The 27277-nt window shown below is 42.1% G+C and overlaps 1 protein-coding gene across 5 annotated transcripts in view; it reads right to left on the minus strand.

Moving 5' to 3' along the window:
- LOC115162588 (ribosomal protein S6 kinase 2 alpha) overlaps nucleotides 1-27277 on the minus strand; it is a 167166-nt gene that overhangs the window by 27523 nt on the left and 112366 nt on the right. For 2 of the 5 annotated variants that reach the window (XM_029714041.1, XM_029714045.1), the window contains 7 exons: nucleotides 15519-15635; nucleotides 9336-9417; nucleotides 3888-3968; nucleotides 3578-3657; nucleotides 3309-3415; nucleotides 2281-2318; nucleotides 1260-1402 (listed from right to left, as the gene is read on the minus strand). In XM_029714041.1, coding sequence (XP_029569901.1) covers nucleotides 1260-1402; nucleotides 2281-2318; nucleotides 3309-3415; nucleotides 3578-3657; nucleotides 3888-3968; nucleotides 9336-9417; nucleotides 15519-15635 — 648 coding nt within the window. Of the gene's footprint in view, nucleotides 1-1259; nucleotides 1403-2280; nucleotides 2319-3308; nucleotides 3416-3577; nucleotides 3658-3887; nucleotides 3969-9335; nucleotides 9418-15518; nucleotides 15636-20021; nucleotides 21179-21573; nucleotides 21628-23105; nucleotides 23219-27277 lie in introns of those variants that run through there. The other 3 variants (XM_029714040.1, XM_029714042.1, XM_029714043.1) reach the window with 3 other exon arrangements.

A 27277-nucleotide genomic window follows, 5' to 3' on the forward strand; every position in this document is an offset into this window, starting at 1 on the left:
ATGACGGCTGCGTGGTCCCATGGTGTTTATACTTGCGTACTATTGTTTGTACAGATGAATGTGGTACCTTCAGGCGTTTGGAAATTGCTCCCAAGGATGAACCAGACTTGTGGAGGTCTACAATTTTTTTCTGAGGTCTTGGCTGATTTCTTTTGATTTTCCCATGATGTCAAGCAAATAGGCACTGAGTTTGAAGGTAATCCTTGAAATACATCCACACCTCCAATTGACTGAAATTATGTCAATTAGCCTATCAGAAGCTTCTAAAGCCATGACATCATTTTCTGGAATTTTCCAAGCTGTTTAAAGGCACAGTCAACTCACTGTATGTAAACTTCTGACCCACTGGAATTGTGATACAATGAATTATACGTGAAATAATCTGTCTGTAAACAATTGTTGGAAAGATTACTTGCGTCATGCACGAAGTAGATGTCCTAACCGACTTGCCAAACCAAAGTTTATTAACAAGAAATTTGTGGAGTGGTTGAAAAACGAGTTACTGACTCCAACCTAAGTGTATGTAAACTTCCGACTTAAACTGTAAGCTTATTGAAGATCAGTGATACTATCAAGAGCAGTGTGCGGTTTCCTTTCCCCCCTCATCTTGTCCAACTGTTACCATGCACCTGCAAAAAGATTGCGCAGATGTGCGAGTGCCTTTTGAATTTTCTATTGTGTTATTGACTGTATGTTTGCTTATGTGTAACTCTGTTGTTTTTGTCGCACTGCTTTGCTTTATCTTGGCCAGGTCGCAGTTGTAAATGACAACTTGTTCTCAACTGGCCTACCTGGTTAAATAAAGTTGAAATAAAAGTAAGATTCGTGAACATCTAATCAAATGCCTACCCAGACTATTTGCATCCCCCCCTCTTTTACGCTGCTGCTACTCTCTTATATCTATGCATAGTCACTTTAATAACTACCAACATATACAAATTACCTCGACTAACCGGTCGATACTGGTACATTGACTCTGTACCGGTATCCCCTATATATCGTCTCGCTATTGTTATTTTACTGCTGCTCTTTAACTACTTGTCACTTTTATTTCTTATTCCTATTTTTAAACCTGCATTGTTGGCTAGGGGCTTGTAAGTAAGCAAAAGTGATATCTAGTACACAGATTCCCCTAAGTTGTGTGGCTTGACAAAGTAACTTCACACCAACTAAATATTCATGCTAAGGTCTTCACCTGTTGTATATGTATGTGCATGTGACTAATAACATTTGATTTGAAATGAGATACGATGACTCACCATCAGTACCCCAAACGACCACCAGTCTGCACTGTGGATGTGGCCCTGCCTGTTCACCACCTCTGGTGCCATGTACTCCACCGTACCGCAGAAGGAGTAGGCTTTCTTCTCATGGTCAACGGCCTCTTTACACAGGCCAAAATCTGGGGTGAAAACACCACAAGTCAGCTACTATTCAACTACCGGTACTATTATAAACACACATCATGAATACACAGTGGACAGGCAGGCATACAGGTGTAGGATCTTAATTTGACCAGTTTCTCACATCAGGAAAATAATCCTGCAGCAACAGGAAATGTGAATTATTGTGTTGATTTTAATGAATCAACATTTTTGTAGGGGACGATACATTTTAATTTGGAGTAAATCAAGTCAAATTTTAAAGTGGAAATTACAAACTTTAGAAACCTTCAATACACTACAAGTATGCATTTCCTGTTTTGCAGGATGATCAAATTAGGATCCTACACCTGTACAGGAACAGAGTACATTATTTGCACTATGCTTTATGGATATGGCCAGGAGTTGTTCCTGACCATATGACCTGACCTATAACTAGTCTAAAGCCTACAACTAGGGCCCAGGGTGCGTCCGCAATGGCACCTTATTCTCTATATAGTGGGGAATTATATAGGGCCATTATCAGGGAAAACTTTCTGTAACACTTCCTGATGCCTTCATGACTCATGCAGGTATTCAAAAGGCCTCAATTCATATTCCCCATGTGAAGTTAATACATCACACCGTGACATATATTCAAGGTCACCTTTGATGCTTGTGTATGTGCGTGAACTCCCAAAAGGTAAACAGCCGATAGAGGAGAGAGTGATTATAGGGTTGATAAGATGCAGGAGAAACATAATTAACTTCTAGGTAATGATATATAGGCTCATACATAGAGAAGTTATCTACACAGGGACAGATAAGGCTTTGGTGATTCACTGACTAATGGGGAAGGTCAACAGGAGGAGGGAAGTGTGTGGGGGGAGGGAAGTGTGTGTGTGTGTAGGGGGGGTACCAGTGAGTTTGATATGGCCTTCTTCGTCCAGTAGAATGCTAGAAAATATAATGAGAAGAGGTGTTAGTGTGAGGTGTGTAGGACTATCATATTGGGATAAAGAGGTAGACAAATTTTGTCAACCACAGACTGGTACAAATAACCTGGCACTAAGAGTCTAGAATACTTTGAGAGTTCAAAAAAATACTCTGTAGACAAAAAAAAAAAAAACATTTAGTTGCACATCTTCACAATTTTTTTGATGTAATGGCAAAAGGGCTGGCCAAATCAACATGTCCCCTCTCAGTGAATTCACAGTATCAGAATTGTATATGCCACAAGAGATAAAACGTGTCTAATCTGTCTGTGCATACTAGCTTTCTCATCCTCTCATGTGTCATGTTAAGATCCCAATGCTCAAGACCAGATGTGATGATCGCTCTTGTTGTGCATTCAGTCCTCTCAGTTCTGATGGGGGTTCATTAATGTTATCACTATGGGGCTAAATTACACCACAGTGACATTTTCTGGTTTCTATATAATGGATATAGCGAAGTCTATAAGAGATAACAGAGAAGCACTCTGCATCGCAATGTCCCTCTCATTATAGAAAATAACTCCAAAACCCAGACATTTGTGGGTCGGGGTTACAATAGCATAGCATATAAGGGGCGTAATCTTTAGTCCAAACAGTTGCAATCAGTTGTGTTTTGCTATGAAAACAAGATTTTCTATTGGACAAATTGAATTAGTTCTATTCGCTTCTGTTTGGTTTGGTTTTGTTTTGTTCCTAGTGAATACACCCCAGGTCTCAGGAAGTCGTCCTCTCTAGCTCAGTTGGTAGAGCATGGCACTTTCATCACAATGATACTGGGTCCACCCATACGTAAAATATATGCCTAGTTTGCACACATATGACTAAGTCGCTTTGGATAAAATTGTCTGCTAAATGTCATTTATTATTATATTAGGAAGGCAATGCTAGGGTGTGTGATGCTGCTACGCTAAGCTAGCTAGGACTAGCCGCCCTTCGCTGAGGCTCCACCTACTTCTCAGGTTTGAGGTCTCTGTAGATGATGCCCAGGCCATGCAGGTGGTCCAGGCCCAGGGCCAACTCTGCTAGGTAGAACTTCACGTCCTCCTCTGTGAACATCACCTGGAAACGATACGACACACACACACACACACACACACACACACACACACACACACACACAGACAGTGAGAGAGAGTGGGAAAAACATACGAGTCCAGACAGGATTATGATTAGAGAGAACAAGACATAAAATGTCCATCAGGAATAAGACTAAGAACATACCTCTTTCGACAGCCTGGTGAAGAGATCGCCTCCTCTCAGAAAGTCCAGGATCAGATAGAGCTTTCCCTCCGTCTGAAATGCTGGATGCGCACACACACAAACATGTGGTTAGGAGTAGCGCTAAAAGTCAATTTGTCTGACAAACCTAGAACACCCAAAGTTGTAGCCTTTCAATTAAACAATGACGGCCCTCGATGAGCGCTGACACGGAGCGAAGTGAATAACTTCAGGGTGTCATGGCGTTATCGCCAGACCTGTTTTTTTCCCTAATATACTTTACTTTTTGAACCTAGCTCTGGTTGTTACTCACCATAGTGGAGTTTGACCACAAAGGGGTGGTTGACATCTGCCAGGATGTCTCTCTCCATCTTGGTCCTCACCCGGTCTCTCACTGTGGGAGGTGAGGGGCACACCGTGTCAGCGCTGTCATGACGTTAGCTCAAAACCTTACTATAGCCTTGGCTCAGTAACAGATGGGTTTGGAACCGGGTGCCTAAGGCTGAGACATGACCTGAATTAACGCCAACAGGCCACCATTAGTATTTTAAATGGGATATATTCAATACAAAACACCAAATAATCAATGCTTGTCTGAAGGCCATAACATTTTTAAATCAATTCATCTAACAAAAATAATGGAAATATCCTTGTCGAGTGCCATGTGAAACCAAAGTTGGACCAATTTTCGCCACACAATTACATTGAAACGCTAATCTATGAAACTGTCAGGGTGTTGACATCTAGATCCCACAGCAGCAGACCACAGCACACAAGAACAGCTACACACCAACTGAAAAATTGTTGATTTCTGCTCACTATCAAAGCCTTGAAACAAGATCAAAACAAAAACAGTGGGGGGAGGGGGACAAGTGTAAAGCAAAAGGACACGTGGAGTAGTAAGTGCAAAACTACATGTCTGCAAATGAAAGAGGTGAGAACGAGCCCTCGCTAAGAACATAACCACTCGTGTTTGCTCCAAAGCAGGGTCCCTTTGATGTGGGAGGCCTCATTGAGTTCACAACATGTTTTCAATCCCGTGAATGTGTAGCTACAGTATCATTTCCCATGATAATAAAAATCCAAATCAAATGTTAAGTCATGTGCCAAATACAACAGGTGCAGACCTTACAGTGAACTGCTTACATACAGAGCTCTTAACCAACAATGCAGTTGAGAAAAATAAGTGCTAAGAAAGTATTTACTAAAATAAACTTTAAGGAAGAAAAAATAAATACAAATGAAATAAAGCTGTCATCAAGGCAAAGGCTGGCTACTTTGAAGAATCTAAAAGATTAAATATATTTTGATTTGTCAAACACTTTTGGTCACTACATGATTCTGTGTGTGTTATTTCATAGTTTTGATGTCTTCACTATTAATCTACAATGTAGAAAATAGTAAAAATAAAGAAAAACCCTGGAATGAGTAGGTGTGTCCAAACTTTTGACTGGTACTGTACATTTCAAATGCTTACTTACATGCCCTTAACCTGTTGAGCTGTAGGGGGCATAATTCCACGGCCGGATGAAAAACGTACCCAAATTAAACTGGTTACTACTCTGGCCCAGAAACTAGAATATGCATATTATTAGTAGATTTGGATAGAAAACACTCTGAAGTTTCTAAAACTGTTTGAATGGTGTCTGAGTATAACAGAACTAATATGGCAGGCAAAAAGCTGAGAAAAATCCAACCAGGAAGTGGAAAGTCAGAGAATCAAAAGAACTACAATTCTCAATCAAAACTACAGTGTCTGTGGGGTCACGTTGCACTTCCTAAGGCTTCCATTAGCTGCCTTCAGAAAGTTCTTTCAGCATTCTCCTGTCACTGGGCAGAATATAGGAGCTCAGTCACTGAGTGGACTGCCTGGACACAAAGGGATTGGATATACGCGATCCTGCGAGTGCGCCATTCCTTCTTTTTCTTCTTGAATGAATACGGTATTGTCCGGCTGGAATATTATCGCAATTTTACATTAAAAATACCATAAAGATTGATTGTAAACAGCGTTTGACATGCTTCTAAATACGGTAATGGAACATTGACTTTTCGTCTCTGGTACCGTGCTCGCGCGCTATGCCTTTGGATAGTGCTTTGTACGCACAAACAAAACAGAGGTATTTGGACATAAATATGGATTATTTCGAACAAAAACAACATTTCTTGTGGAAGTAGCAGTCCTGGGAGTGCATTCTGATGAAGATCAGCAAAGGTAAGAGAATATTTATAATACTAATTCTGAGTTTAGGTGACCCCGAACTTGGCGGGTGTCTGTATAGCTTGCTGTGATGTCGAGCTATGTACTCAGAATATTGAAAAATGTGCTTTCTCCGTAAAGCTATTTTAAAATCTTACACAGCGGTTGCATCCAGGAGTAGTCTATCTATAATTCTTTAAATAATTGTTATATATTTTGCCAACATTTATGATGAGTATTTTTGTAAATTGATGTGCACATTCCCCTGAAGTTTTGGTGGGAATACATTTTCTGAACATCACGCGCCAATGTAAAATGCTGTTTTTGGATATAAATATGAACTTTATCGAACAAAACATACATGTATTGTGTAACATAATGTCTTAGGAGGGTCTACTGATGAAGATCGTCAAAGGTTAGTGCTTCATTTAGCTGTGTTTTAGGTTTTTGTGACATGTCCTTGCTTGGAAAATGGCTGTGTGATTATTTTTGTCTATGTACTCTCTTTACATAATCTAATGTTTTGCTTTCGCTGTAAAGCCTTTTTGAAATCGGACAATGTGGTTACATCAAGGAGAAGTGCATCTTTAAAATGGTAGCGTCCCACGTTGCCCATAGAAATTTGCCCTTAACCAACAAGGCAGTTAAGAAAAATAACAAAATAAATAAATAAATAGTAACAAATAATTCAAGAGCAGCAGTAAAATAACAATAGCAAGGCTATATACAGGGGGTACCGGTACAGAGTCAATGTGCAGACCTTACAAATAATGGGAATAAAAAAAGAAAAAAATGTTGACCCAATTTAAAAAAAAACTTTTGTCATTCTGTCCTTCGCCCAGCAACTCCACTCCCACTTGTCTCCAATTCCACATCCCAACCCTCAGCTTCCCTCAGCCCTTATTTGAGCTGTTCTTGCTATAATATAGACTTGGTCTTTTACCAAATTGGGCAAAAGTATGACACGGTAGTCGAGATAATTGAGGTAATGTGTACATGCAGGTAGTTATTAAAGTGACTATGCATAGATAATAACAGAGAGTAGCAGCAGCATAAAAGAGGGGGGGGGGATGCAAATAGTCTGGGTAGCCATTAGATTAGATGTTCAGGAGTCTTATGGCTTGGCGGTAGATGTTTAGAAGGCCCTTGGACCTAGACTTGGCGCTCCGGTACCGCTTGTCGTGCGGAAGCAGAGAGAACAGTCTATGACTAGTGTGGCTGGAGTCTGACAATTTTTAGGGCCTTCCTCTGACACTGCCTTGTATAGAGGTCCTGGATGGCAGGAAGCTTGGCCCCATTGATGTACTGGGCCGCACGCACTACCTTCTGTAGTGGCTTGCGGTCGGAGGCTGAGCAGTTGCCATACCAGGCAGTGATGCAACAGTCAGGATGCTCTCGATGATGGTGCAGCTGTAGAACCTTTTTGAGGATCTGAGGACCCATGCCAAATCGTTTCAGTCTCCTGAGGGGGAAAAGGTTTTGTTGTGCCCTCTTCACGACTATCTTGGTGTGCTTGGACCATGTTCGTTTGTTGATGATGTGGACACCAAGGAACTTGAAGCTCTCAACCTCCTCCACTACAGCCCCGTCGATGAGAATGGGGGCGTGCTCGGTCCTCCTTTTCCTGTAGTCCTCAATCATCTCCTTTGTCTTGATCACGTTGAGGGAGAGGTTGTTGTCCTTGCACCACACGGTCAGGTCTCTGACCTCCTCCCAATAGGCTGTCTCATCGCTGTCGGTGATCAGGCCTACCACTGTTGTGTCATCGGCAAACTTAATGATGGCGTTGGAGCAGTGGTGTAAAGTACTTAAGTAGTACTTTAAAGTATTTTTACTTAAGTCGTTTTTTGGGGTATTTGTACTTTACTTTTATATTTTTTACTTCACTACATTCCTAAAGACAATTATGTACTTTTTACTCCAGACATTTTCCCTGGCACCCAAAAGTACTAATTACAGTTTGAATGCTTAGCAGTACAGGAAAAAGGTCAAATTCACACACTTATCAAGAGAACGTCCCGGGTCATCCCTACTGCCTCTGATCTGGTGGACTCACTAAACATAAATGCTTATTTTGTAAATTATGTCAGTGTTGGAGTGTGCCCATGGCTGTCAAAAAAAGTAATAAAAAAGGAAATTGTGCCATCTGTCTAAGGTATCTTTACTTTTACTCAAGTATGACAATTGAGTACTTTTTCCACCTCTGTGTTGGAGTCGTGCAGTCATGTGTGAACAGGGAGTACATGAGGGGACTGAGCACACACCCCTGAGGGGCCCCTGTGTTGAGGATCAGTGTTGTTACCTACCCTTACCACCTGGGGGCGGCCCGTCAGGAAGTCCAGGATCCAGTTGCAGAGGGATCTGTTTTAATCCCAGGGTCCTTAGCTTAGTGATGAGCTTTGAGGGCACTATGGTGGTGAACACTGAGCTGTATTCAATGAAAAGCATTCTCACATAGGTGTTGCTTTTGTCCAGGTGGGAAAGGGCAGTGTGGAGTGCAATAGAGATTGCGTCATCTGTGGATCTGTTGGGGCGGTATGCAAATTGGAGTGGGTCTAGGGTTTCTGGGATAATGGTGTTGATGTGAGCCAGGACCAGCCTTTCAATGCACTTCATGGCTACAGACATGAGTGCTACGGGTCGGTAGTCATGTAGGCAGGTTACCTTGGTGTTCTTGGGCACAGGGACTATGGTGGTCTGCTTGAAACATGGTATTACAGACTTGAGCGAATCACTGTTACTTCCGGCTTTAGTTTTTGCTTGTAAGCAGGAATCAGGAGGATACAGTTATTGTCAGATTTGCCAAATGGAGGGCGAGGGAGAGCTTTGTACGCGTCTCTGTGGGTGGATTAAAGGGTGTCTAGAGTTTTTTTCCCTCTGGTTGCACATGTAACATGCTGGTAGAAATGAGGTAAAATGGATTTAAGTTTCCCTGCATTAAAGTCCCTGGCCACTAGGAGTGTCGCCTCTGAATGAGCAATTTTCTTGTTTGCTAATGGCCTTATACACCTCGTTGAGTGCGGTCTTAGTGCCAGTATCGGTTTGTGGTGGTAAATAGGCAGCTCCGAAAACTTTCTTCTTAAATCCCACTTCTGACATCTACTTTGGGGCGGCAGGAAGCCTAGTGGTTAGATCATTGTGCCAGTAACCGAAAGGTTGCGGAATCGAATCCAAGAGCTGACAAGGTAAAAATCTGTCGTTCTGTCCACTGTTCCCCGGTAGGCCGTCATTGTAAATAATAATTTTATATCTCTGTCTCTTCTTCATGTGAATGACTGGGGTCTTATCCAGTGTCTGAAGTAAATCGTTTGCGTCCGACTCGTTAAAGAAAAAATCTTTGTCAATAGCACAATTGGTTAGGAGCCCATAAAACATCAGCCATCTCCGAAGCCATTCTAACTGGAAGTCCTCACAAGGACAGTAAAATAAAAAGAACATTCGAACAGGTGGGGACATTTTACTGGTCCACACAAGGAAAACAGCAATTTTAGGGTTAGGTTTAGGGAAAATAGGATTTTTTTTATGGGAATCAAGGATAGTAAAACAAACGTGTGTGTGTACCTTTGAGGGTGGCCTTTCTCAGGACCTTCATGGCGTACAGCTCGTTGTTGTCGGGAGGCGTTACCTTCCGCACCAAGAAAACCTGCAGGCAACACAAGACAACATCCAACTCTCAATCCCATAGAAAATGAAGAACTAGAACGGACATTCCAAATCAAGTCTGTGCTCTACATTTACATTTACATTTTAGTCATTTAGCAGACGCTCTTATCCAGAGCGACTTACAGTAGTGAATGCATACATTTCATACATTTTTTTTTTTCTACTGGCCCCCTGTGGGAATCGAACCCACAACCCTGGCGTTGCAAACACCATGCTCTACCAACTGAGCCACAGGGCTCTGTGATGGAGGGACCGGCAGCCATATTGAATGTATACATAGGCATTTCTATGGTCAATCCAGTGCATTAGGCTACAATCCTATGGGACTGACAAAGGGGAATGTTCATTGGTAGAACTACTCAATAAACAAAACACTTTGGTCTTTGATTTTCCATGGAGATTTTCTTGGAACTGCAAATGACATGCAAATACCATAAAATGCTAGACAATGTTCCATAAACTGCTCGTTAGACATCTATTATACTGAGCTAGTTAGTGAACAATATGGAAGTTAAACCTATCTATACATTTATTACATTCACAATCCATTTTGAAACGACCAGACATCAAGAGCAATGAGCTCAAGCAGATATTATGTTTTGCTATTTCTGATCTTGCAGTCTGATGGGAGAGTGGGAGATTAAATGGAACGAATACGAGTTAACATGGAGTTGGTTTGTCTATATACAGTACCAGTCAAAAGTTTGGACACACCTACTCTTTCAAGGGTTTTTATTTTGACTATTTTCTACATTGTAGAATAATAGTGAAGACATCAAAACTAAGAAATAACACATATGGAATCATGTAGTAACCAAAAAAGTGTTAAACAAATCAAAATATATTTTATATTTGAGATTCTTCAAAGTTGCCATCCTTTGCCTTGAAGACAGCTTTGCACACTCTTAGCATTCTCTCAACCATCTTCATGAGGTAGACACCTGCAATACATTTCAATTAACAGGTGTGCCTTATTAACTTCTCTAGGGTAGGGGGCAGTATTTTGACGTCCGGATGAAAGGCGTGCCCGTAGTAAACTGCCTGCTACTCAGGCTCAGAAGGTAGGATATGTATATTATTAGTAGATTTGGATAGAAAACACTGAAGTTTCTACAACTGTTTGAATGATGTCTGAGTATAACAGAACATATGGCAGGCAAAAACCTGAGAAAAATCCAACCAGGAAGTGTGGAAATCTGAGGTTTGTAGTTTTTCAAGTGATTTAGGGTTAATTTTGCACTTCCTAAGGCTTCCACTAGATGTCAACAGTCTTTAGAACCTTGTTTCATGCTTTACTGTTACTGGAGGGAGAAGAGCTGACTCAACAAGTGGACTGCCTGAGACCAATGAGTTGTTTACTGCGCAGTCACGCTGTTCTTTTTCCTCTGTAATGAAGACGCTATTGTCCGGTTGGAATATTATTGAATATTTATGATAAAAAGACCCTAAGGGTTGATTGTAAACATCGTTTGACATGTTTCTACGAATGGTAATTTAACTTTTTGACTTTGTCTCGGGTTTTGCTCTTGCCTTTGGAATAGTGATCTGAACGCGTGAACAAAACAGAGGTATTTGGACATAAATATGGAGTTTATTGAACAAAACTAACATTTCTTGTGGAAGTGGGAGTCCTGGGAGTGCATTCCAACGAAGACCAGCAAAGGTAAGTGAAGATTTATAATACTATTTCTGAGTTTTGTTGACTCCAGAACTTGGCGGGTAACTGTATAGCTTGCTTTGATGGCTGAGCTCTGTACTCAGAATATTGAACAATGTGCTTTCGCCGTAAAGCTATTTTGAAATCTGACACAGCGGTTGCATTAACCTGTTAGGGTATAGGGGGCAGTATTTTCACGGCTGGATAAAAAAAATGTACCCGATTTAATCTGGTTACTAATCCTACCCAGTAACTACAATATGCATATACTTATTATATATGGATAGAAAACACCCTAAAGTTTCTAAAACTGTTTGAATGGTGTCTGTGAGTATAACAGAACTCATTTGGCAGGCAAAACCCTGAGACAGATTCTGACAGGAAGTGGATACCTGATGTGTTGAATTGACTTTAAGCCTATACCATTGAAAAACAAAGGGGGTGAGGAATGTTTTGGCACTTCCTATTGCTTCCACAAGATGTCCCCAGCCTTTACAAAGTGTTTTGAGTCTTCTACAGTGAGATCTGACTGAAGAAGAGCCTTGGAACGTGATGGCCCATTAGACACCTGGCGCGCGAGTTGATGGTGGGTACTCTCATTCCGAAACGTTTTAAAAGAGAACCCAATGGTCCGCCTTGAATTTTATTCATGTTCTGGTTAAAAAAGGCCCTAATGATTTATGCGATACAACGTTTGACATGTTTGAACGAACGTAAATATATTTTTTCCGTTCTTGAAGTGAAGTGAAGTCCGGCTGGCTTAGATCATGTGCTACAACACGGAGGTTTTTGGACATAAATGATGAGCTTTTTTGAACAAAACTACATTCGTTATGGACCTGGGATTCTTTGGAAGTGACATCTGATGAAGAGAATCAAAGGTAATGGATTATTTACATAGTATTTTCGATTTTAGATCTCTCCAACATGGCGGTTAGTCTGTATCGCAATGCGTATTTTTCTGGCGCAGTGCTCAGATTATTGCAAAGTGTGATTTCCCAGTAAGGTTAATTTTAAATCTGGCAAGTCCATTGCGTTCAAGAGATGTAAATCTATAATTCTTTGAATGACAATATAATATTTTACCAATGTTTTCTAATATTAATTAATTATTTCGTCGTCATGACTTGACTGCCGGTATTGGAGGGAAACGATTTCCTGAACATCAACGCCATAGTAAAACGCTGTTTTTAGATATAAATATGAACTTGATATAACTAAAAATGCATGCATTGTCTAACATAATGTCCTAGGAGTGTCATCTGATGGAGATTGTAAAAGGTTAGTGCATAATTTTAGCTGATTTTATGGTTTTGGTGACGCCTGTCTTTGAATCGACAATGCATTACACACAGCTATTATCAATGTACTCTCCTAACATAACCTAACTTCATGCTTTCCCCGTAAAACCTTTTTGAAATCGGACAACGTGGTTAGATTAAGAAGATGTTTATCTTTCAAAGGCTGTAAGTTAGTTGTATGTTTGAGAAATTTGAATTTTGACATTTATTTGGTTTCAAATTTGCCGCTCTTGAAATGCACCTGCTGTTGATAGGGTGCGCCACGGGTGGCACGCTAACGTCCCACATAGCCCCAAGAAGTTAAGGAGAAGTGTATCTATAATTCTTTCAATAACTGTTGTAAATTTTATCAATGTTTATGGTGAGTATTTTTGTAAATTGATGTGCTCATTCACCGGAAGTTTGAGGCAAAACATTTTCTGAACATCACGCGCCAATGTAAAATGTTTTTTTTTTAAATTTAAATATGAACTTTATCGAACAAAACATGCATGTATTGTGTAACATCGAGTCCTGGGAGTGTCATCTGATGAAGATCGTCAAAGGTTAGTGATTCATTTTAGCTGTATTTCTGGTTTTTGTGAAGCCTCTCCTTACTTGGAAAATGGCTGTGTAGTTTGTCTCAGCGCTGTCCTATAATAATGTAATGTTATGCTTTCGCCGTAAAGCCTTTTTGAAGTCGGACAATGTGGTTGGATTAACGAGAACTGTATCTTAAAAATGGGATATAATAGTTGTATGTTTGAGAAATGTGAATTATGAGATTTTTGTTGTTTTGAACTTGCCGCCCTGCTATTTCACTGGCTGTTGAATAGTGTGTCCCGCAGGTGGGACGCTAGCGTCCCACATACCCCAGAGAGGTTAAAAGTTAATTTGAGCCAATCAGTTGTGTTGTGACAAGGTAGGGGTGGTATACAGAAGATGGCCCTATTTGGTAAAAGACCAAGTCCATATTATGGCAAGAACAGCTCAAATAAGCAAAGAGAAATGACAGTCCATCGTTACTTTAAGACATGAAGGTCAGTCAATGAGGGAAATGTCAAGAACTTCGAAAGTTTCTTCAAGTGCAGTCGCAAAAACCATCAAGCGCTATGATGAAACTGGCTCCAATGAGGACTGCCACAGGAAAGGAAGACCTAGTTACCTCTGCTGCACAGGATAAGTTGATTAGAGTTACCAGACGCAGAAATTTGAGCCCAAATAAATGCTACAGAGTTCAAGTAACAGACACATCTCAACATTAACTGTTCAGAGGAGACTGCGTGAATCAGGCCTCCATGGTCGAATGGCTGCAAAAAACACTACTAAAGGACACCAATAACAAGAAGAAACTTGCCTGGGCCAAGAAACACGAGTAATGGACACTAGACCGGTGGAAATCTGTCCTTTGGTCTGATAAGTCCAAATTTGAGATTTTTGGTTCCAACCGCCATGTCTTTGTATGACACAGAGTAGGTGAACGGATGATCTTCTCATGTGTGGTTCCCACCGTGAAGCATGGAGGAGGTGGTGTGATGGTGCTTTGCTGGTGACACTGTCTGTGATTTATTTAGAATTCAAGGCACACTTAACCAGCATGGCTACCACAGCATTCTGCAGCAATGCGCCATCCCATCTGGTGTGCGATTAGTGGGACTATCATTTGTTTTTCAACAGGACAATGAACCAACACACCTCCAGGCTGTGTAAGGGCAATTTGACCAAGAAGGAAAGTGATGGAGTGCTGCATCAGATGACCTGGCCTCCACAATCACCCAACCTCAACCCAATGTATTTATTTTACCTTTATTTAACTAGGCAAGTGAGTTAAGAACAAATTCTTATTTTCAATGACAGCCTAGGAAAAATGGGTTAACTGCCTCGTTCAGGGGCAGAACGACAGACCTTGTCAGCTAGGGGGATTCGACCTTCCAGTTACAAGTCCAACGTTCTAACCACTAGGCTACCTGCCGCCCCAATTGAGATGGTTTAGGATGAGTTGGACTGCAGAGTGAAGGAAAAGCAGCCAACATGTGCTCAGCTTATGTGGGAACTCCTTCAAGACTGTTGGAAAAGCATTCCAGGTGAAGTTGGTTGAGAGAAGGCCAAGAGTGTGCAAAGCTGTGATCAAGGCAAAGGGTGGGTACTTTGAAGAATATAAAATGCATTTTGATTTGTTTAACACTTTTTTGGTTACTACATGATTCCATATGTGTCATTTCATAGTTTTGATGTCTTCACTATTATTCTATAATGTAGAAAATAGTAAAAATAAACCCTTGAATGAGTAGGTGTGTCCAAACTTTTGACTGGTCCTGTACATACTAACTTAACTAATTACAATGGACATTGAATGGATTTGTCAATAATGTGTTTAACGTGGTCTAAATAAAGTTAATCTAGACCACCTCCTGTGCCACAATGCTAGAGGAGTGGGTGAAGCAGTGAGCTGAATGACAGGTGTGTGTGTCTGTGTCTAACAGTGTTGCTTCCATCCCTCTTCTTGCCCCAACCTGGGCTCAAACCAAAGACCCGCGGAACACATCGTCTACTGACACACAAGAAGCATCGTTACCCATCGCACCACAAAAACTCTGCAAGGGAAACAACCATTTCAAGGTCTCAGAGTGAGTGACGTCACCGTTTGAACCCCACTAGCACGCACCGCTAACTAGCTAGTCATTTTTCACATCGGTTACATGCTTGTGTGTGTCTCAGGCTAATACAGGTGTGGATTACCAACATGGTGGCACCAGAGCACGCCGGAACAATCTCAAACCATACCAATGACCATACAAACGTAAATGGATTCTTGCGTCTTCTGGCTTTAACCTCTTAATTATGGTGCATACGATCTGTCCACAAACACAATAAGAAGCAATACTTTGGGGGGATTGAACACTGCATTTTGGAAACTGTTTGAAATGTTTCCTAGGAAACTTTAGGCAAATTATTAAGTATTTTGACTGTAGTGATTAGCTTTCAACGGTCAAGTGCTGTCATCAGCAACATGAGTTGTTCCCCTAAAAAGATGGGCGTTCAAAACATATACATATCTATAGCAATGTGAACCACGTCTCAGATCTGTCATGAGGGTGTATTTGAACAAAAGCAATGTTCTACCTTAGAGGGGTGACGTCTTACCTTGCCGAAAGAGCCCTGGCCCAGCACTTTGAGCAGCTCAAACTGGCGAGCGTCGGCCTTCTCCGAACCTTCCTTGACCACGTGGGTGATGTTAATCTCCTTGATGATGTCATCCTCCTAGAGAGAGATTGAGGGGGAGAATGTCCATTATCCAGGAGACACCACATTATCCATGATACCGCAGCATAGTAGGCGGAGGAAACCTTTCCAAGCTTGATTATCATCTACACAATGCGAAAACATTTGAACCCGTCTGCTCATCAGACTGATCTTAACCATGATACAATACACACGTGTTTTCAAGTGACTGTGTATTTTGAGGTTGAATACACCGATTTGAACTTCAGCCGCCTGTCCTTTAGTACAAATCGGTCTCTCTTGGATCTCTCCAAATGGATCAGTGAGGAAACTGACAGACGTTTTAGCACATGAAGATGGAGAATATTTCAGAATGGGAAAGGAGGCCACTAGAAAGTTGCTGGGAGGTTACTCTTTTCTCACACAAGGGTGTGTCCTGATCAAAGTGTGTGTACATTCGAGCAACGAGTCAGAGAAGCCAACCGAAAAGAGGAAGAGGGTAGAAAACAATAGGTGTAGCCAAGAGAGTATAGAAAGCGAGAGAGCTAGTTGAGAGAAAGGAAATGGCTTGGTGCGACAGTGCTATCCAACGCTAGTGTGTTTCCTTTCGAAGGACACAGAGCAGTAATGCACACAGGGTTTATCCTAAAGACGAGTTCAACATTCTCAACGACTGAAGAAAACATCTGGGCACAGACCGATAGAGAGAGGAAACAAGAGAGTAGACAGAAAACCCTGTGAAAGTTAACCAGGGGAAGTTCACAACCCTGATGTACGTTTGTGTTGTGAGTCTCACTGGAAACAAACTGCTAGCGCCATTTACTGTCAATGATATTGAGAATGGTAACCATAGCCACAGCTTGAAATAATTATATTTTCACACCAGCGTTGTAGCAAAGAGGCTGCTTTTGAGGTTAGGCCTACTTTACCTTACCCAAAACATCTTCAATAGCTGTATCATACTGCAATTACAACGGAACATTCACACAATAGGCTTGGGCGATATATCTTTTATACTGTACACTGGATTATTAGAAATATCGACGGGGGCGTTGTGCTACGCCAGTGCTTATGACTATAAGAAATCTAAGCTATGTCAAACTAATTAGAGCCAGCATTTTGTTTGCTAACTTGCTAGCTAAGTGGATAGAAGTTAAGATCAAGCGTCTTGGTTACAGCAGAGACTTTTTACATTTTTTAATTAGTGCCCCTTGTGTGCACTTCCGCTAATACCATATACCCCAGTATGGTACAGAAACGGTATGAAAATCTGGATACCGCCCAACCCTAGTACTCACAGACCAACTTTTGTTATGTTGAACTGCATCTGCAGTCTGTGTCCCTGAGCAAATACATTGCCTTCATACAGTACTTTATACCACGTTTGCTTAGAGTTAGACATTACTCAAGAATAATAACCAACGGCAGGCCCCTTATGGGACCGTATGCAGAATTAAAGCATGGTAGGGTAGTAACCATGTGAAGTGAACCAACCAAGACCACCTTGAGTGGACAAAGTCCTACTACTGAGGGTGGAACTCTAACACTAGACACTAACACTCAGTGGTGTAAAGTACTTAAGTAAAAATACTTGAAAGTACTTAAGTCGTTTTTTGGGGTATCTGTACTTTACTATTTATATGTTTGACTACTTTTACTTTACTACATTCCTAAATACAATTCTGTACTTTTTACTCCATACATGTTCCCTGACACCCAAAAGTACTCGTTACATTTTGAATCCTTAGCAGGAAAGGAAAATTGTCTAATTCACACACTCATCAAGAAAACATCCCTGGTCATCCCCACTGCCTCTGATCTGGTGGACTCACTAAACACATGCTTTGTTTGTAAATTATGTCTGTGTTGGAGCGTGCCCCTGGCTATCCATACATAAAACAATGGTACCACCTGGTTTGCTTTATATAAGGAATTTGAAGAGATGTATACTTTTACTTACTTTTGATACTTAAGTATATATTTTAGCAATTACATTTACTTTTGATACTTAAGTATATTTTAAACCAAATACTTTTAGACTTTAACTCAAGTAGTATTTTACTGGGTGACTCGCTTTTACTTGAGTCATTTTCTGTTAAGGTATCTTTACCTCAAGTATGACAATTGGTTATATTTTTCCACCACTGCTAACACTTCTGACCAAACACTTCTACCACACTGCTAAACCACTTAAACTGACAACAATATCACCAATTTTTTTTATGTAACCTTTATTTAAACGAGGCAAGTTAGTTAAGAACAAATACGTATTTACAATGACGGCTTACACCCCCTGCCAAACCCTCCCCTAACCCGGACAACGCTGGGCCAATTGTGCGCCGCCAAATGGGACTCCCAATCACTGCCGGTTGTGACACAGCCTGGGGACGAACCAGGGTCTATGGTGACACCTCTAGCACTGCAATAGACTGCTGTGCCACTCGGGAGGCCTAACTTGTGTCAAGTTAATCTTTTTAAAGTAAAAACCCTCACGAACCCACTGTATATAACGTCTCATAACGCTAGCATGGTTTATTGCAATAAATATAAAATAATGTACCTTAGTAACAAATCATAAAGAACCATACGTTAATATTGTTCCATTTTCCTACTATCAATATTTATCTTTGTTTGGGTTGCAAATAACTAAACATGCTGTGAAGCACTTAGCATGGTGAACACCTGTGAAGGTAATAATGATAAACTCGCAATTAAAATTTAAAAGTGAGATTTTCACTGGGCAGTTACTTTAAAGCTAATTTCCTGCAATTCTACACATTTCGTCATAAACTCAGCAAAAAAAGAAACGTCCCTTTTTCAGGACCCTGTCTTTCAAAGAATTCATAAAAATCCAAATAACTTCACCAAAAGAAAGATGCCCAGGGTCCCTGCTCATCTGCGTGAACGTGCCTTAGGCATGCTGCAAGGAGGCATGAGGACTGCAGATGTGGCCAGGGCAATAAATGGCAATGTCCGTACTGTGAGACGCCTAAGACAGAAGCTACAAGAAGGCAGGACGGGCAGTGGCAGACCACGTGTAACACCTGTACAGGATCGGTACATCCGAACATCACACCTGCGGGACAGGTACAGGATGGCAACAACAACTCTGAGTTACACCAAGAACGCACAATCCCTCCATCAGTGCTCAGACTGTCCGCAATAGGCTGAGAGAGGCTGGACTGAGGGCTTGTAGGCCTGTTGTAAGGCAGGTCCTCACCAGACATCACCGGCAACAACGTCGCCTATGGGCACAAACCCACCGTCGCTGGACCAGACAGGACTGGCAAGAAGTGCTCTTCACTGATGAATCGCGGTTTTGTCTCACCAGGGGTGATGGTCGGATTGACGTTTATCGACGAAGGAATGAGCGTTACACCGAGGCCTGTACTCTGGAGCGTGATCGATTTGGAGGTGGAGGGTTCGTCATGGTCAGGGGCGGTGTGTCACAGCATCATCAGACTGAGCTTGTTGTCATTGCAGGCAATTTCAACGCTGTGCGTTACAGGGAAGACATCCTCCTCCCTCATGTGGTACCCTTCCTGCAGGCTCATCCTGACATGAACCTCCAGCATGACCACCAGACATACTGCTCGTTCAGTGCGTGATTTCCTGCAAGACAGGAATGTCAGTGTTCTGCCATGGCCAGCGAAGAGCCCAGATCTCAATCCCATTGAGCACGTCTGGGACCTGTTGGATCGGAGGGTGAGGGCTAGGGCCAATCCCCCCAGAAATGTCCAGGAATTTGCAGGTGCCTTGGTAGAATAGTGGGGTAACATCTCACAGCAAGAACTGTCAAATCTGGTGCAGTCCATGAGGAGGAGATGTACTGTAATACTTAATGCAGCTGGTGGCCACACCAGATACTGACTGTTACTTTTGATTTTGACCCCCCCCCTTTGTTTACATTTTAGTAATTTAGCAGACACTCTTATTCAGAGCGACTTACAGTAGTGAATGCATACATTTCATACATTTTTTCCCCGTACTGGTCTTTGTTCAGGGACACATTATTCCATTTCTGTTAGTCACATGTTTGTGGAATTTGTTCAGTTTGTCTCAATTATTCAATCTTATGTTCATAAAAATATTTACACATGTTAAGTTTGCTGAAAATAAATGCATTTGACAGTGAGAAGACATTTATTTTTATGCTGAGTAGCTCCATTAACTTTTCTACATACTTTGTTTGTCATTCACCATCCCAAAAATTATTTTGAAAAAAAAGCAGTACCCCGCCGCTGCTAAATTAATATAGGAGAAACACTGACAACATCCTGACTAACGGACATCTCCTGCCCCATAGTCCACACACAATCATATGACAATAAGCGAAGATCTAATTCTGTATTCTGAAGCCTTCATCTTAAGTCGAAAATTCACTTAATTGCATGACCATTTTCCCCAGTGTGAAGACCACATTACCTTCCACTGGGTCCTGTTGAGACTGTCTGCATGGGAGGCGTCTGTCTCATTGCCTGTCTCTTTCTCTGTAGAGGTGCCATGGTCAATCTGTGTCTGTGGTGCGCTGATGCTGGTCAAAGCCTTGTTATGGTGCTTCTTGAAGAGGTAGAGGGTCAGCAAGCGGCTCACTTTAAACTTCCTCCTGTCCTTTTCCATCTCATCATCGCCTTGCCAGCCTAGACCCCATCCCAGTCCTGACCCCCCTACCTCCGGACAGAGTCCCCACTCTCATACCAGACTGGTAGACTGCATGGTAAGATGGGGTGAAAGTTGTACTCTCTGTATGTAAGCAAACTCTGTTAGTTCTGTGTGTCCTGTCCTCTGAAAGCACAGAGCTCTGGCTACTGCTGAACACAGAGAGAGAGAGAGAGAGCGAGAGGCAGGAAGGAACAAAGAGTCTGCTCTGAGACCTGTATGCAGAACCCACACAACTAGTGTGTGAAAGAGAGAGATAGAGAGAGAGAGAGAGACAGTTCATCCTCAGCCCTCCTCTCTGAAGTCGATGTCACAGATGATAAATCTCCTTCCTGCTGGAACTGACAGGTCAGCGGCCCCTCCCGTCCCATCATGCGCCGCTCTGCCCCGTTTCCCTTTGGCTATGGTCACAGAGCGGGCAGTGACGAGGTGTTGCCTCCCTAACTGCCAACACCATGACCCAGACAGCAAGAGAGACAGGGGAAAAAGAGTGAGAGCAAGAGAGGACGAGAGAGAGAGCGAGAGAGCGAGAGAGAGGAGACCGGGACACTTTTACAGCCTGATGACAGGCATCGCTTACAGCCTCTTTCCTGCCATCCTCGTCTCTACCCCTGTCTTTGTGTGAGAAGAGGGCCTTCCACATCCCTACAAACACACTGTCACTGTGTGTCTATATGAGTCAATACACACTTCCTCTTAGCTTCACAGAACACTATTTCACTCAGTCTCCATCTACTTGCTAAGTCACTTTCTTTTGCAGGCTCCTAAGATTGCATATTAGATACTATAGAGCTCTATTGCTCTACTATAACCAGATCAAGACATCTTGTATAGTGTATCACTGCTACTGTAATGAAGATCAACTGATCTTCATATAGTAATAAATCAGCTCTTAAGGTGATAACTAATTTTGGGCAGGTTTCCCCACACACAGAGCCTAGTCCTGGACTAAGAGACACTTTAAATGGAGAGTCAACGAAGCTTGAGGAATCCCTTTAAAGCTATGTGATGATAGCCTTAGAAAATCCACAGGGATTTTAAACTGATGTTGAAGAGTGCATTTTTAGAGCCAAGATGTGAGCAAGGTGCCAATACTTGTAAAGAAATACATTCTCTTCTCAGACAGCCACACCTAGGTGGACGGACTATAGAGCGAAATGCAATAGCTCTCCAGTCATTTGAGTCAGACAGACAGTAATTTAGTCGCTGCATATGCTAGCATTGTTGACAGTGTTGACTTAGCCCAGCAAAGCAATAGAGGAACAGAGTGTATTGCCTTGGCAGTAAGCTAAAGCCAATGAATGAGGAATAATCTTACCTTGGCATTAATATTGGCAAAGTCCTTCTCTACCCAGGTAATATGGGACCGGTCCTGATTGGAAGGTGTCACAGGGAAAATGATTTCAGTTTTGTATGTCACAGAGTCTTGCATCGGGTCAAATATCCGTGGTTCCGCACAGTTGACCCGCAAAGAAATCAGCTGGCGAGTGGAACGGTTCATTATTATGTTAATTCAGGCTTTCGTTCATTTAGACCAAACACAGGCCATATCAATTTTAAACCGGTGGCTGGTAAAAGTTTGAGTAGAGCCTACTAAATAAATACATTTTTGCAGACAATATGCGATTCTTGGAATAGTTTAATTGAAAAGTTTCAAGTAAACTATTTGATTATCTAAACAATATTGAATGTAAAAGGTATTGTTTTATTATGTCGGCTATAAGCTTTCAATGTGCCGCATTTCCTTGTGTTAATAAGATAGGCCTTTCACTCTTAATTCATGGAATGGTTTCCTTTTATCCAAATGTTGAAAAGACATGCAGACAAATTAACAGGGAGGAGAATAATAGCCTACTACTCTGGAGTCATAAAAAACATGAAATAAATGTATGTTATTTGTCGTGTTACGGATCGGCTCTCGAAACAGTTCTATGCGGGTGGGTCGGGTTGGGCTCGGAATTGACGTGGCCCATACAGGACTCGTCACATGCAGCGTTTACAGCAAAGGTTGGTTGTCGAGGCGATGGAAGGAGAATAATAAGCCGTTTTTGTATGATGTTACCACATGACATTGGGTCAGCCACCAATAAAGGCATTATTTTAGGCTAGGAGTTGTGGGCTCTATAAATAAGTGACACACATGGACACAGTGGAAGGGCAGTGAGCTTGCGTCCTGTCCACCCACACACACACACACACACACACAAAGCTAATAGCGAATATAGACAATTGTTCCACAGTCTCTTGCTCTTCCGAGAAGGCTGCAACCCATTTTCTAAGCCAAGCTGTAAATTAGTTCATTTCACCTGACAGAACACTCAATAGGCTTTCGCACACTGTGCTGACTAGAAGTAATTCAAGTTCTTTGTAGAGAGATGGAACAAGTACGATTCCCAGAGACAAGGCAAATCTGCTCAAAGTGGTGGTGCTGGGTACCCCCCCCCAAAAAAAACAAGGTATCAAATCAGTGACTTTAGAATGGTATAACTACTAAAACATTTTGCTACAATGATAGCATTTATAGTTTCTCAGTCATCATTGTTCATGTATTCTAGAAAGTCTCAGACACAAGTGATGAATAACAAAATGTCAACTTATTTGAAGTCAGAGGTTCTAGGAGAGTCTATTTTGACTGTACTCTGGCCTTTGCCTTTCCACTGTGACAGTCAGGAAGGATAAGTAGCTCGGTCAAGGTCAGAGGCTACTGCCAGATGCGTTTCCTACGCCTACCTCTCAGGTCACTGAAACCCCTTTTTTAGCTCCTAAAATACACCACACAGAGCCAAGCAATACACACAGCCAAGCAACACACACACACACACACACACACACACGTGGTGTGATACTTGCCTGGGGCACACGAAAACCCTGTTTGGTGCGAAATATGTGCCTCCACATCTTGTCTATCGGAGTTTCCCATGTCACACTGTCTAGGACTTCGACACATACTGTGAGACACTCAGAATGGGGCAATAAGCGAATCTTACACACACACATGTAAATGGGGAAATGCAAAGAGCATGTCACCCCGGTAGAAGACTGATTTATTGCAGATAATCTGAGGAGGAAACAAAGAGACTTCCTAAGGAAGTCACAGCAAACTAAACTCAGTCGTGACCAGAAAGAGACAAACAAACACATACCATGTAATACGCACGCACACGTATAAAAGTACCCACAAACCACTTATCAAAATGCCCCTGCAGAGCAATGCAGACACTTCTTTCTACATCGTGTTGGACCATAACGGCCTCGACTTGAGAAAGCCATGGTGAAAAAGAGGAAGGGATGGATTCTTTAGAGTCACTGTTGCTGTGCTGCGTTGCTAAGCAGCAGGCAGGGACAACAGACATGTACTAACTGATTGAGGACCTTTACCACATAATTGTATCTTAGAACTGTGCCATTTATTGGCACTCTATGAGCTTTACTCAGAGTTTTTGTCTGTTCCCTGTACAATAACCTAACGTGAAAATAATTGAGATAATAAAGTCAGCCCAACCAGTGCAGCCAGGGCGGAAACACTGAATATCTGCAGGAGAAGCAAGATATCACCCACTTTTTTTGTAAGAGAAAAGTGCTGAGCGAACAGTGCTTTAAAAAAAATAAAAATAATAATAATAATAATAATAGTGGTATCCAAATTGGTAGTTACAGTCTTGTCCCATTGCAGCAACTCCCATTACAGACTCGGGAGAGGCAAAGGTCGAGAGCCATGTGTCCTCCGAAACACAACCCAGCCGAGCCGCACTGCTTCTTGACACAATGCCCATCCAACCCGGAAGCCAGCCGCACCAATGTGTCAGAGGAAACACCGTACACCTAGCGACCGCGTCAGCGTGCATTGCTAGAGCGAGATGGGTCAAAAACATCCCTGCCGGCCAAACCCTCCCCTAACCCGGACGACGGTGGGCCAATTGTGCGCCACCCCACGATTTGTGCTTTTAAGGTCGGTTCGGTTTGATTATAAAAAAAGGATATTACAGTTTGATTATTTTGACATTAAATGCACTATGCAATATGAGGGTTGAATGCTGTAACAGTGAATAAAACAATTAATAAAAAGTCCTGCTTATCACTTATTAACAATCATTTACTCACATTACTTTAAGAAAAATTGTTTTACCTGATCACATTATTTCATTCCAAACCAACATCTCATCTCTATAGAGCTGCTGCCTATGCTGTCTGACAAAATCACAATTTTAGTAGTTATTTCAAGTAAATAAGGCATACCAACTATCAATCACTTAGATCAATCACTTTCTATCCCCTTTCGATCATGTGTGCTTTCTTCTCTTTACGCCAATTTACGCTTGATCGGGAAATGCTGACCAAAGGCTCTGTAGGGAGAGTGTGATGCCGTGAGCCTCGCAATTTTTTTTTAACAATGCGGAGGGCTCCGTATTGACATGATTGGTCGACGTAGGTGGGGGCGGTATACCCTGTATAAACACAAACTCACTTGCAGAACTTTGACGAAAGGCTATCAGAACAAGTCACACTAAAACATCTTTATGACGTGTAGGGATTTCAAAGACACGAACATGAGTTTGAACTCCTGGAAAGAGATCGGGGCGGTAATGGGGATAGATGCGGTAGAGAGGTCAATGGAATGCAGACCGTGGGGGATAGAAGGATGCTAGATTGGCACACATTCAACAAATCTGATCTAACAATGTGGATATTTGTCAAATCTGTCATGATTGATGTATTGTAACAGGCCCACAATGTGGTTACTAAAATCCGATTTTGACTGAAAACCAGTCAGCATCTGGTGTGACCACCATGCGGAGTTGCTGGATATCGGCGGGAGCTGGAAAACGCTGTCTAACATGTCGATCCAGTGCATCCCAAACATGCTCAATGGGTGACATGCCTGGTGAATATGCAGGCCATGGAAGAACTGGGACATTTTCAGCTTCCAGGAATTGTGTACAGATCCTTGTGACATGGGGCCGCACATCATCACATTATCGTGCTGAAACATGAGGTGATGGCGGCGGATTAATGGAACGACAATAGGCCTCAGGATCTCGTCACAGTATCTCTATGCATTCAAGTTGCCATCAATAACATGCAATTGTGTTCGTTATGCGTAGCTTATGCCTGCCCATACCATAACCCCACCATGTGGCACTCTTGATCACAACGTTGACATCAGAAAACCGCTCGCCCACATGCGGTCTGTCATCTGCCCGGTACAGTTGAAACCGGGATTCATGCGAAGAGCACACTTATCCAGCGTGCCAGTGGCCATCGAAGGTGAGCATTTGCCCACTGAAGTTGGTTACGATGCCGAACTGCAGTCAGGTCAAGACCCTGGTGAGGACGACGAGCACGCAGATGAGCTTTCCTGGGATCATTTCTAACAGTTTGTGCAGAAATTCTTTGATTGTGCAAACCCACAGTTTAGTCAGCTGTCCGGGTGGCTGGTCTCAGACGATCCCGCAAGTAAAGAAGCCAGATGTGGAGGTCCAGGGCTGCCGTGGTTATACGTGGTCTGCGGTTGTTGAGGCAGGCTGAACGTCCGGCCAAATTCTCTAAAACGACATTGAGGTGGCTTATGATAGAGAAATGAACATTCAAATCTCTGGCAACAGGTCTGGTGGACATTCCTGCAGTCAGCATGCAATTGCACACTCCCTCAACTTGACATCTGTGGCATTGTGTTGTGTGACAAAACTGCACCTTTTAGAGAGGCCTTTTATTTTCCCCAGCACAAGGTACACCTGTGTAATGATGATGCTGTTTAATCAGCTTCTTGATATGCCACACCTGTCAGGTGGATGGATTATCTTGGCAAAGGTGCAATCTTTTTACATCATGCTATCTTGGCTGAGCTCCTATGTCAAGCACCGGGAAACAGACCCCAAAATCTCAGAAGAGGTAAGGTCTTGTCTTTTCATATAGCCTGTGGCTTGTAATTAAGATGGATGGCTATAGAGATTAGCACTGAATCACTACGAGTGGTGCGGTGCAGACCAATTCATTGGATGAGTATGACAGCTCCCCAAAGCGCAAGCTATGACTGCTCTGACTTCTGTGGAGGCCTCATCGTAGCAAATGCTGCACGGCCACTGTAGACGTCAGATTGAAAGGCTCTACATGGTCAGTCTCCGTGTCTGCTCTACACAGACTGGACAAGTTTAAGCGGGCGTGCAATGGATTGTGGTCATTGTAGTTCATTACTATGTTTTCTGCACTAAACTATTTGGAATATTGGCCTGTTGAAAACTACAACTCCCTACTATATCGCACAGTTCAGGCTTGATCTGATTTCTCTCTACAGAAATTGCACATCGAGCCCACAGAAAAAAAACAGAATGAAATGGAATTCAAATAATTGAACCGACATTGGTAAATTAGTTGTTGAAAAAACAACATTTTGGTTAACTGCTCAGCACTATAAGTGAACAAGAGAAACATGCACGCAAGCACACATGCATGTGCATAGTGTTGTTGTGTCACTGAACAATTCAGTGTGCTCCGTTTTGGTTACTAATCATTCAATATCTGTACTGAAAGGTCATGATCCATTGCACTAAACTCTGTTTGCTTCTGCAGCGAATCAGCAAAGAAAAGGAAGGAGAGGAAATGACTTGCATGCCGACAGGCCGGAAGAAACATTTTTGTGCTGAAATTTAATTTGCCTTCCATTAAGACCTGAAGTTGCATGAAGCTAACCATTTCTTTCTGAATCTCTGGCGGCTTTCATTACCTTGAATTAGTGTGAGATGGAATTGGTTGAAATACAAATGACAAGAAAAGGTAAGAATACAACTCAATAGGTGTGTGAGTCATCCTAAATGAGTCTGGTACAAATGAACTTAAAAACACCCACACCAGTAGAAATCCACTTTGAGCTGAAAGATGGCCAGAGCTTACCCATGATGTTTCACAACAATGTAAATCAATTCTTATTCAAAGTCTAATCGATTTTGGGCTTGAAGGGTTAAATCCGAATTTGTGACTTCAGATTTATTAATTTAGAAACATCTGATGCAAAGTTCTTCCAATTC

Source organism: Salmo trutta, chromosome 25, assembly GCF_901001165.1.
Source record: "Salmo trutta chromosome 25, fSalTru1.1, whole genome shotgun sequence".
NCBI classification, from domain to species: domain Eukaryota; kingdom Metazoa; phylum Chordata; class Actinopteri; order Salmoniformes; family Salmonidae; genus Salmo; species Salmo trutta.